This window comes from Schistocerca nitens, chromosome 3 (genome assembly GCF_023898315.1).
Source record: "Schistocerca nitens isolate TAMUIC-IGC-003100 chromosome 3, iqSchNite1.1, whole genome shotgun sequence".
In the NCBI taxonomy this organism is placed as follows: Eukaryota; Metazoa; Arthropoda; class Insecta; order Orthoptera; family Acrididae; genus Schistocerca; species Schistocerca nitens.
This window is the reverse complement of record NC_064616.1, coordinates 461666214-461679246: the sequence shown is the minus strand read 5'-3', so window position 1 is coordinate 461679246 and position 13033 is coordinate 461666214. Positions and strand designations below refer to the sequence as shown.

Below are 13033 nucleotides of genomic sequence, written 5' to 3'. Positions count from 1 at the left end.
GAACTGTTGTATGGCCACATATGAACATTATTCATTATGCTCATTCTCTTAAGATTCTGTTAACTGCTCAGGAAATCACCCAGTGTATATCAAGAAGTGTCCAGTGTTTGTCAAAGAAACAATTATCCAGTAATTTCAAGTAAAAAAGTGGATTTTTAATTGCTGAAGAGAAAAAATTGTTTACATCACTGTAACTCCCCAATGTTGATGTCACCATTCACTTCGGCCATGAAAATTACAGTGAGGAACACATACATATTCACACAAACAGTGCTTGTGCAATCAATAAAACATGTACTTACAAATGACATGATGGATACCATGTTGTGCACAAAAATCTTGGTAAGTCTGTGAGATAAACTGTGGACTGTGTGAGGTCCCACCTGTAAGTGTAAGAGAGCATCAACATTAAACTGCTAAACCATGGGGTGGTAGTGAATCTTATAGTGATACCTACTGAGGAAAGAGGCCCAACCTTGAAGTCTGTGGGCCATCTTATACAGCAACTGTGGATTGAGACTAAAGACAGAAATTAATGGTTTGTGATCAGTCGCTATGTGAAACTTGTCACCATATAGAAACACAGAAAACTTCTTGTCAGCATAAATAATTGTGAGGATCTCCTCCTCTGTTTGAGAGCAATTCTTTTGTGCTGTATTAATTGCCTTTGAGGCTAAAGCAATGTTGCTCAGTACCATCTGTATTACATGGAGACAGCATGGCCTCCGTTGAGGCAGAACAGCCTCCACGTCATACTGACATGCATCCATAGCCACAACAAGCTGATGACCCGGCTGTTATGTAGCCAGGCATGGGACGGGATGCCAACCATATTCCAATTTCCTGGGCTTTTCCACATTAGTAGGAGTATTTCAATAGCCACAACACACACTTCTTGGAGGTTGTTCTTCAGAGTTTACTGCAGTAGTAGCTGGAGAACCAGAGGTGGTTGGAAATGGAGCAGCAGAAAAACATGGCCATGTCAGACAGAGCATTGACAGGCCTGTTAATACAACCTCAAAATTTGCTGGCTTTTCCCTGCCCATGACAAAGCTCCTACAGCAGCACTTCACAGCTTTCAGAGTAACAGATGCCGACTCTCTTAAAGCTCTCTTTCTCTTTTGGATCTCTCCCCAAATGTATTACCCGTTATGGAAGTTAGTGTTACCAGCCCCCCCCCCCCCCCCCCCTCCCCCCATTCAGGATCATGTGTCTCTTTCATTTTATGAAATGTATTAGCTGATGACTTCCTATTATTTCAAGCATACCCACATGATTTCTGTGAGAGTGGAGTTCTGTCAGTGCAGAAAGCAACCCTATCAATCTTATCAGACATGCAGAGTTGCAAGGTTTAAGTTGAAAGTGTTGTCTCATTACATCTTAGTCTAAAGAATCACAAGCAGACACAGTAGTTCAAGAAACTATCATTGCGTCAGCCCCTCCAATAAGGAAATCCACCAATGGGCACTGCAGTTTGAAGATTTAAGGTAGCACATGCATTTGAAGTTTCCAGAGATTCATACCATCAAGTAGATTACTGGGGTGATGTGAGTGGTGCAGTAGGCACAAGTGTTCATGCATGCCTTTGAAGGTGAAAGTCAAGGTGGTACAGCATGCCCGTCTGCTGCGTTCCACAATAACATGAGTATAGCAGACAAATTTCTGCAAGCCTGTGCCTCCCTGCCCCCCTTGTTTTGTTCAACATCATTGACCATAGTGACCTTCCTGCTAGGCTTCTTGCCATCACTGTTGCAGGAAAGGACACACAGCAGGATTCTAGGTTGATGCCAGCTGTGGCTTCAAACCCTCAAGCTATGAACATTAATGTTGTTAGCAATGCATGTGACAATCCTGAAAATGTTTGTAACAAACTGTTCACCAATGGGTGTTACCAACAGCATACTCCTTCAATTTCAAGTTGATAAGAGCGCGAGAACATCGCATCTGAAGTCTAACACTTACCTGCACCTCGGTTCCCTTTTACTCTCTGCTGCTTCACACTGTCGTGTCAGTTGTAACTGCCAACAAATTCCTATTCTTGGACAGTTTATGCCAGAGATGACACACAAGGCAGTGGTGTGCTCATTGATAGCCCTTGTGGTGGGAAGTGCCTTTATGAGAAATTTGTTTTGCTTGGATGCTTTTATGGTGTTAGGATTCATGGTCACTGATTCAATATGTTCCGTGTCTGACCTCATGTCCTATCAGGAACTGGATGACCTGTGGAAGGAATATTTTGTGTTTTTTTTTTCACCTTGGCTACACAAGGCCACAGACTACACAGTGCTAATCACCCTCAAACCCACAGGCCAGGCCTGGCACTTAATGATAAAGTAAAATAAGAACTAGACAGGTGTCATGGGACCAATATTGTCCAGTCAATGTTCTATACTGTTAGTGATTAAGAAATCAGTGAGCAAACTGTATCTTTGTGATGATTTCAGTATAACAGTCTATTCACAGTCTGTGGGTGACATGTACCCTGTCCCCCACCTGGAAGAACTCATCTCTGCAAACTTCAGCTTCAGTTTCAGACAGTGCGGGATGTGGATCTCAAGTGCTGTTTTGGTAAGTCATATTTTTTCCAACCTCCTATTGAATATCAGGGGCACATTGTTTCCCTACATGGGATATAGCTGACCATTGGTCATATTCCAGCTATTGTGGCCCTCCTATGAAGGAGCTCCCAGTTTATAAGTTCCATACAAAATCTGTGTTCCATAGCTTGACTGAATCCAAACGAATAGCAAGCATCCCAAGAGTAGAGCCACGTCAGCACACAAATGAACCACAACGGATGAGAAAGAGAGCCCTCCATTCTGGGACCGTAATAGATAGGTTGCTAGTCCAATTTCGGACCAAGATGAGCCAGTGCCACATGTTTTGTTATCTGCATGGCCATCATACCACCAGTGTGGAGAATGTTATAACATGGGGTTACCACAAATATCATTCCCAAAATTGTTTGCCAAATTGCTGTCAACTTTAATGATGATAGATGGTTATTATATGTCACTGGACATGTAAGCTGAGAATTGTTATAGAAAATAGATAAATATTGTAGCAGTCAACAGTTTGGGTTGATAATATTAAAATTTTAGAAGATAGATCAATAGTGTAGCAATCCACAGTCTGTGTTGATAAATATTAAAATTTTCTACCGTGAAGCAATTGACTTCCTATAATAAGAAAGAGACTGCACAGTTTCTGTAGTAAGAAACACACACAATTAAGCATCTAAATGTGAAGAAAATTAACATCTCAAACAGGGATGAAGAAGGAAATTAAGACCCTGTACCTCTAGTTTCCCTGCTCATTCACTCCAGCTCAGAAAACAATTAAGCACCAACAGTGACTGCCTGAATGCAAACACAATACACAAGTCGTTAATAAACACAAATTAAAAACTTCACCTCTGAAGCCTTATGTTGCATCAGGATGATGACTTATCTGGAAATTTGAGAATTTTTAGGCAAACAGAATTTATTGGTAAAGTGAGGAAATTTTGTAAGATTAGAGAAACCTGAGAGAGTGTTCTGGAAGTTGAATTATTTGTTAATGAAAATATATATTCCATGTCATTTTGTTACAAATTATTCTGAGCTTCTGCTTCAGAAATGATCTGCTCTGTAGTCATGTAAGTAAAGGCAAAGAAGACCAGTGAATTTTTGTAATGTGTGTTGCTCGATCACTGTCACCTGTGTCATCCTCACTGACCTTGAGAATCTTTGTCTTTGACATGTGTTTGTGTATGTATGTATGATTATGTGTCTGATGTAGTGCATAAATAAAGTCTATTTATTATACATTCCATTGACAACAGTTTGTAGCATGTCCCTGTGACTGATGCTCATATGCTTGAGATTATCACATAATGACACAATGTGGCACTGAATAGTGATGGGTGACAATAATGAAGGAATTTACAGGGATGAAAAGAACTTGTAACACACAGAATTGTTGATAAGTTTGGAAATTCTAGTTGAACTTGGAATAATCACTAATAAGTGTCATGGCAACTCAAAAACTTACATTGTGGCCATGAAAAGTAGTGAATTGAAACTTACTCTCATCTCCAATGGAAATTGGGTCAAGAAAATGTGGAATGTCATCATTGAAAAACATAGAAATTCCAGGAAATCTTTGGATGAAACAAAGTTGCCAGCCTGCAGCAAAGCCTGTAGGATATGTATATTTGTGTGACTCAAAATTCTCAGTTGATGACTGGATGTGCCCACACTACATCTACCTATGTCACACTGGAAAACAGTAGCAACTTAAAGACTGCTGAGGATTTTGTTACCTATTACACCAACTGAATCATTTACTCATGTGGTTTTGATGTTGTTTCCAATAGAGTACTAAAGATTTGTTCTCATTATAATAAGCCCAGTCTAATCTGAAGTATAAGGTATTTTTCCAAAGAGACTGAAATATGTCATTGTTAAATCCCTCTTTTAAGGATACAGGGTACTTTTCCAGCTCAATATTATCTAAAAATCAACACCTATTTCTTTCAGCCACTGTTTATAATGTATATGTTTTACAGATTTTTTGTTGATACCAGGTACTGCAGCACACTTTCTAAACAATATTTTTAACCTGCTTAGGGTTATTAAAAAAATTACAAAGAAATTGATGCTTTTTTTTTTTCTAAATGCTTCCTCAAATTGAGGTACCATTTAATCCAATGTTATACATTTGAAGCAGACCAAATTTTTACCATATATATATGACATGATGGCTGAGGTATTAGACGTATTTAATTCCACCTATGATGTATATTACAAGGATTAAAAAATATCACATCTTACATTATAATTTTTTCCTAATAAAAACGTTATTTTTCTATAATTTAGTTGATTCTGCAATAAAGCTTAAGTCTACTACATAAGGTGGACTATTGCAAGTTACAGAAAAAAATTAGAGCAATGTTTTATAAACTTTACGAAATATTTGTACCTGAATTCTGAAAAATACAACTTGTGGGAAATTGCGAATGAAGATATGAGTCCAATTAAAATGTGCCTCAGAACATTCCTGAACCATACACTTCATCGTGCAGCATTTCTTCATCTTCAGGCTTCCCCTTGGCATTCCTTTTAGCACTTCTTGCTTTTTTGGTAACTTGAAGAGCGAATAGTTCATCTGCATGCACCCGTTGTCTGTCACATGCAAGCAATTGATCCTGCATATTAGAGAAACATTTTATGCCTAAATTTCTCAGGCTTCCAACCTTCCTATCTCTCCATCATTGAAACATATCACTGCATCTACTAAACCAACTTTTAATTTATTGAGACCACAAAAACATTCTTGGGTAATCTTTCCCATATACAATGGTTGAAACTTTCATTTGTGTTCGGAGTGCCCCCATGAAGACATTTACTAAGCAAAACAGGGTCAGTCAGGTCTCTAAAAACTGGTTTTATTTCATTCATAACAGGCTCTGGAAGAGAATGGTTATGATGGTATATTTGATCACTTTATTTTGCTTTTTGGTAGCCACACCAAGAATCTGCTCCTTTAGGGCAAAGTCCAGGGTGATCATCTGTGGACAACTTACGAAAGTAGATGGCCAATACAGTTTTTCTCATTGCTGTAACATCATTCAGAGGTGCAGTTTGTCTAATGGACTGTCCATAATAACTCTGAATAAGATCTATTTCAGTTTCTGTCAATCTGCCTTGGCCAGATAGAGACTTTCCATCAGATAGCATCTTCCCTTTCACTTCTCTTCATAGGTTCCTCAATCTAGCACCCATCCTCTTTTGCACATGTCCACAACACTCCAGTTTTGTCACCAGGGTATCACCATAAACATTGAACTCATTAATTTTATCGAAAGCTTTAGAGTCCGCAATGCCTAGGTACCTGGTATATCTAACATTATAAACAGGCACCGACCTCTGAAATATTTTTAAAGCTCCACCACACGCCATACCTCTACTGTAACTATCATAATGCTTTAGACACAACTGTCAAGGCATCTAAAAGTATTTTTATGTACTTGCTAAACCTGCTACATCTACATCTACATTTATACTCCGCAAGCCACCCAACAGTGTGTGGCGGAGAGCACTTTACGTGCCACTGTCATTACCTCCCTTTCCTGTTCCAGTCGCGTATGGTTCGCGGGAAGAACGACTGTCTGAAAGCCTCCGTGCACGCTCTAATCTCTCTAATTTTACATTCGTGATCTCCTCGGGAGGTATAAGTAGGGAGAAGCAATATATTTGATACCTCATCCAGAAACGCACCCTCTCGAAACCTGGCGAGCAAGCTACACCGCGATGCAGAGCGCCTCTCTTGCAGAGTCTGCCACTTGAGTTTATTAAACATCTCCGTAATGCTATCACGGTTACCAAATAACCCTGTGACGAAACGCGCCGCTCTTCTTTGGATCTTCTCCATCTCCTCCGTCAACCCGATCTGGTATGGATCCCACACTGATGAGCAATACTCAAGTATAGGTCGAACGAGTGTTTTGTAAGCCACCTCCTTTGTTGATGGACTACATTTTCTAAGCACTCTCCCAATGAATCTCAACCTGGTACCCGCCTTACCAACAATTAATTTTATATGATCATTCCACTTCAAATCGTTCCCCACGCATACTCCCAGATATTTTACAGAAGTAACTGCTACCAGTGTTTGTTCCGCTATCATATAATCATACAATAAAGGATCCTTCTTTCTATGTATTCGCAATACATTACATTTGTCTATGTTAAGGGACAGTTGCCACTCCCTGCACCAAGTGCCTATCCGCTGCAGATCTTCCTGCATTTTGCTACAATTTTCTAATGCTGCAACTTCTCTGTATACTACAGCATCATCCGCCAAAAGCCGCATGGAACTTCCGACACTATCTACTAGGTCATTTATATATATTGTGAAAAGCAATGGTCCCATAACACTCCCCTGTGGCACGCCAGAGGTTACTTTAACGTCTGTAGACGTCTCTCCATTGATAACAACATGCTGTGTTCTGTTTGCTAAAAACTCTTCAATCCAGCCACACAGCTGGTCTGATATTCCGTAGGCTCTTACTTTGTTCATCAGGCGACAGTGCGGAACTGTATCGAACGCCTTCCGGAAGTCAAGAAAAATAGCATCTACCTGGGAGCCTGTATCTAATATTTTCTGGGTCTCGTGAACAAATAAAGCGAGTTGGGTCTCACACGATCGCTGTTTCCAGAATCCATGTTGATTCCTACAGAGTAGATTCCGGGTTTCCGAAAAACGACATGATACTCGAGCAAAAAACATGTTCCAAAATTCTACAAGAGATTGACGTCAGAGATATAGGTCTATAGTTTTGCGCATCTGCTCGACGACCCTTCTTGAAGACTGGGACTACCTGTGCTCTTTTCCAATCATTTGGAACCCTCCGTTCCTCTAGAGACTTGCGGTACACGGCTGTTAGATGGGGGGCAAGTTCTTTCGCGTACTCTGTGTAGAATCGAATTGGTATCCCGTCAGGTCCAGTGGACTTTCCTCTGTTGAGTGATTCCAGTTGCTTTTCTATTCCTTGGACACTTATTTCAATGTCAGCCATTTTTTCGTTTGTGCGAGGATTTAGAGAAGGAACTGCAGTGCGGTCTTCCTCTGTGAAACAGCTTTGGAAAAAGGTGTTTAGTATTTCAGCTTTATACGTGTCATCCTCTGTTTCAATGCCATCATCATACCGGAGTTTCTGGATATGCTGTTTCGAGCCACTTACTGATTTAACGTAAGACCAGAACTTCCTAGGATTTTCTGTCAAGTCGGTACATAGAATTTTACTTTCGAATTCACTGAACGCTTCACGCATAGCCCTCCTTACGCAAACTTTGACATCATTTAGCTTCTGTTTGTCTGAGAGATTTTGGCTGCGTTTAAACTTGGAGTGAAGCTCTCTTTGCTTTCGCAGTAGTTTCCTAACTTTGTTGTTGTACCACGGTGGGTTTTTCCCGTCCCTCACAGTTTTACTCGGCACGTACCTGTCTAAAACGCATTTTACGATTGCCTTGAACTTTTTCCATAAACACTCAACATTGTCAGTGTTGGAACGGAAATTTTCGTTCTGATCTGTTAGGTAGCCTGAAATCAGCCTTCTATTACTCTTGCTAAACAGATAAACCTTCCTCCCTTTTTTTATATTCTTATTAACTTCCATATTCAGGGATGCTGCAACGGCCTTATGATCACTGATTCCCTGTTCTGCACATACAGAGTCGAAAAGTTCGGGTCTGTTTGTTATCATTAGGTCCAAGATGTTATCTCCACGAGTCGGTTCTCTGTTTAATTGCTCGAGGTAATTTTCGGATAGTGCACTCAGTATAATGTCACTCGATGCTCTGTCCCTACCACCCGTCCTAAACATGTGAGTGTCCCAGTCTGTATCTGGTAAATTGAAATCTCCACCTAAGACTATAACATGCTGAGAAAATTTATGTGAAATGTATTCCAAATTTTCTCTCAGTTGTTCTGCCATTAATGCTGCTGAGTCGGGAGGTCGGTAAAAGGAGCCAATTAATAACCTAGCTCGGTTGTTGAGTGTAACCTCCACCCATAATAATTCACAGGAACTATCCACTTCTACTTCACTACAGGATAAACTACTACTAACAGCGACGAACACTCCACCACCGGTTGCATGCAATCTATCCTTTCTAAACACCGTCTGTACCTTTGTAAAAATTTCGGCAGAATTCATCTCTGGCTTCAGCCAGTTTTCTGTACCTATAACGATTTCAGCTTCGGTGCTTTCTATCAGCGCTTGAAGTTCCGGTACTTTACCAACGCAGCTTCGACAGTTTACAATTACAATACCGATTGCTGCTTGGTCCCCGTATGTCCTGACTTTGCCCCGCACCCGTTGAGGCTGTTGCCCTTTCTGTACTTGCCCAAGGCCATCTAACCTAAAAAACCGCCCAGCCCACGCCACACAACCCCTGCTACCCGTGTAGCCGCTTGTGGAGTGTAGTGGACTCCTGACCTATCCAGCGGAACCCAAAACCCCACCACCCTATGGCGCAAGTCAAGAAATCTGCAGCCCACATGGTCGCAGAACCGTCTCAGCCTCTGATTCAGACCCTCCACTCGGCTCTGTACCAAAGGTCCGCAGTCAGTCCTGTCGACGATGCTGCAGATGGTGAGCTCTGCTTTCATCCTGCTAGCGAGACTGGCAGTCTTCACCAAATCAGATAGCCGCCGGAAGCCAGAGAGGATTTCCTCCGATCCATAGCGACACACATCATTGGTGCCGACATGAGCGACCACCTGCAGATGGGTGCACCCTGTACCCTTCATGGCATCCGGAAGGACCCTTTTCACATCTGGAATGACTCCCCCCGGTGTGCACACGGAGTGCACTTTGGTTTTCTTCCCCTCTCTTGCTGCCATTTCCCTAAGGGGCCCCATTACGCGCCTGACGTTGTAGCTCCCAACTACCAGTAAGCCCACCCTCTGCGACCGCCCGGATCTTGCAGACTGAGGGGCAACCTCTGGAACAGGACAAGCAGCCATGTCAGGCCGAAGATCAGTATCAGCCTGAGACAGAGCCTGAAACCGGTTCGTCAGGCAAACTGGAGAGGCCTTCTGTTCAGCCCTCCGGAATGTCTTTCGCCCCCTGCCACACCTTGAGACGACCTCCCACTCTACCACAGGTGAGGGATCAGCCTCAATGCGGGCAGTATCCCGGGCAACCACAGTTGTAGTCCGATCGGGGGATGCGTGGGACGAGCTGGCCGTCCCCGACCAACCCCCATCCGGACCCCCACAGCGATGCGAGGAGGAGGAAGGTCCATCAAATCACAAAACGTTTGAGCAGCCTTTTTTCCTTTTCGTATTGCACACATTGCATGTACTAACTTCAAATTCACGTCATATGAATTATGCAAAATGTTCGAAGTCATTTTTGAGGTAGATTTATTGTAGGATCTACACACAACAACTAATTTTGATGCTAAACCCTTCATGATACTACATCATTACATTGTTTACATTTCGCCACATCCTTTATCAAAGAAGATAAGATTCCCACATCAACAACAACAAATCCACTACAAACAGCATCATTGTTAACACAAAAATTTGAATCATCAGGAGGCGAGCCATGTGGGAGTTTCTTCCCTGAAGAACTGATACGTAGGTTACTTTCAACAGTGTGGCTTTCTTTGTTTGTGCACTGGTTACCACAGAATTTCCTTTTATTGAATTTCTTGATGTGTGGCATAGTTCATATTTATTGCACACTAAAGAATATGTACTTCCACAAATATATGTAGCACTGTCCGCCCCGATAGCTGAGTGGCCAGTGTGACGGATTGCTGTCCTACAGGCCCGGGTTTGATTCCCGGCTGGGTCGGCGATTTTCTCCACTCAGGGACTGGGTGTTGTGCTGTCTTCATCATCGTTTCATTCCCATCCAGCACGCAGGTCGCCCAATGTGCCGTCGAATATAATAAGACCTGCTCCAAGGCGGATGGACCTGCCCCTCAATGATGGACCTCGCAGCCAATGAGGCCAAACACTTGTTGCCATTTCCATGTAGCACTTGGGCAACAAACATCCAGTACATGTGAACAAACTGCTTCAGCGAAACAAAAGTAAATACTAGCAAATGTAATCATTTACAGACTCCAGAAACCCGCACTGTTACCAACATATACAATGTATCATACGTATAATCACTGGAAACAGGAAGTTCACAGTTATTTTCAAAATAATACTGGTTTCTGTAACAGAAATAAAGGGGGCATGGCAGCATACATGACTGAACTTTAAAATTTTGTGTGTGTGTGTGTGTGTGTCTATATATATATAATAGAGGGAAACATTCCACGTAGGAACAATATATCTAAAAACAAAGATGATGTGACTTACCAAATGAAAGTGCTGGCAGGTCGACAGACACACAAACAAACACAAACATACACACAAAATTCAAGCTTTCGCAACAAACTGTTGCCTCATCAGGAAAGAGGGAAGGAGAGGGAAAGACGAAAGGATGTGGGTTTTAAGGGAGAGGGTAAGGAGTCATTCCAATCCCGGGAGCGGAAAGACTTACCTTAGGGGGAAAAAAGGACGGGTATACACTCGCACACACACACATATCCATCCACACATATACAGACACAAGCAGACATATTTAAAGACCAAGTCTTTAAATATGTCTGCTTGTGTCTGTATATGTGTGGATGGATATGTGTGTGTGTGCGCGAGTGTATACCCATCCTTTTTTCCCCCCAAGGTAAGTCTTTCCGCTCCCGGGATTGGAATGACTCCTTACCCTCTCCCTTAAAACCCACATCCTTTCGTCTTTCCCTCTCCTTCCCTCTTTCCTGATGAAGCAACAGTTTGTTGCGAAAGCTTGAATTTTGTGTGTATGTTTGTGTTTGTTTGTGTGTCTGTCGACCTGCCAGCACTTTCATTTGGTAAGTCACATCATCTTTGTTTTTAGATATATATGTCATTTTTCATTTGAAACTGTATAATGTATATATCAATGTAATCAGGAAAGACTATAGAATTTAATAAAGTCATTAAAAATTTCAATTTTTCCACCATTTATAAGTACTCTGTATCCTTAAGAAAGGTGGTAAGAGAGATGTCAATAACTGCAGACCTGTTTCACTGCTGACATCATGTTCCAAAATTTTTGAGGAGGGACTCTGTTCTAGAACAATATCTCACTTAGCAACAATAATATCCTCACCCAATCATAATTTGGGCTTCAGAAGGTTTGTTCTACTGAGAATGCCATTTGCATGTTCACTCACCAGCTTTTACAAGCATTAAATAATAAAATAACCCTGGTTGCGACCTATCAAAGGCATTTTACTGTGTGGATCACAGTATTCTCCTAGGTAAATTGAAGTTTTATGGGATTGGAAGTGTACCCAACGAATGGATAATGCCATATCAAACCAAAATAATGCATGAAGTTGTACTTACTAATTCAACAAATATAGTCTGCAGGCATAATTCTGACTGGAGAGAAATTACGTATGTGGTACTCCAAGGCTCAGTCATAGGTTTTCTGTTGCACCTCATGTATGTAAACAATCTTCTGTCTATTATACAACAAGCAGAATTAGTTCTTTTTGCAGATTACACTAGTACTGTAATCAGTCCAAGAATACATAAAGAGACAGAAGATATGATAAACAAAGTTCTTAAAAGTATCATTGACTGGTTTTCTGTGAATGGTCTCTCCCTCACTTTTAAAAAGACACAACATATTCATTTCTTCACTTCTAGTGGTACTACACCACTGATAAACATAGCACATGGGGAGGAAATAATAAACAGAGTGAAAACTTCAAAATTCTTAGGGGTCCATATTGTTGAGAATCTACATTGGTAAAGACACTCTTTGGAACTCCTAAAACAACTTAATTCAGGCACATTTGCACATAGAATTATTTCAACTCTTGGAGAGAGACAAATCAGTAAGTTGACATATTTTGCATTTTTCATTAATTAATGTCATATGGAATATTGTTCTGGGGTAAATCAACTTAAAAAATGAAAATCTTCATTGCACACCAACATACTCTAAGAATAATATGTGGTGCTCACCCATGAGCGTCATGTAGACATTTCTTTAAGAAGTTGGGCATTCTGTCTACTACTTCACAGTATATATATACTTCCTCATTAAGTTTGTTGTAAATAATCCTCAACAATTCAGAAGAAACAATTATGTACATAATTAGAATACCAGAAGGAAAAATTACATTCATTACTTCACATTAAGGTTGTCCTTAGCACAAAAAGGGATGCACAGTGCCGCAGCAAAAATTTTTCATCAGTTACCTAGTGATGTAAAATGCCTGACAGACAGCAAAGTAAGCAAAGTAAAATTTGAAAACAAACAGAAAGTTTCTCCTTGACAACTCCTGTTATTCCATAGAACAGTTTCTATTACCGTAATTTCTAAAAGATGGTGGGTAGGACTTACTAGCTCATAACATATGTATAACTTTTCTCTTTTTGCAAAAGAAGAAGAAACAACTTAGAAATGTTCTGAGTGTAACCATAT

At 40.9% G+C, this 13033-nt stretch overlaps 1 protein-coding gene across 6 annotated transcripts in view; it reads left to right on the top strand.

Moving 5' to 3' along the window:
* LOC126248388 (uncharacterized) overlaps window positions 1-13033 on the top strand; it is a 246169-nt gene that overhangs the window by 212263 nt on the left and 20873 nt on the right. For 3 of the 6 annotated variants that reach the window (XM_049949335.1, XM_049949334.1, XM_049949333.1), the window contains exon 7: window positions 2464-2568. The exons of the other annotated variants lie outside the window; for them this stretch is intronic. In XM_049949335.1, coding sequence (XP_049805292.1) covers window positions 2464-2568 — 105 coding nt within the window. The remainder of the gene's footprint in view (window positions 1-2463; window positions 2569-13033) is intronic. 6 annotated transcript variants of the gene reach the window in all.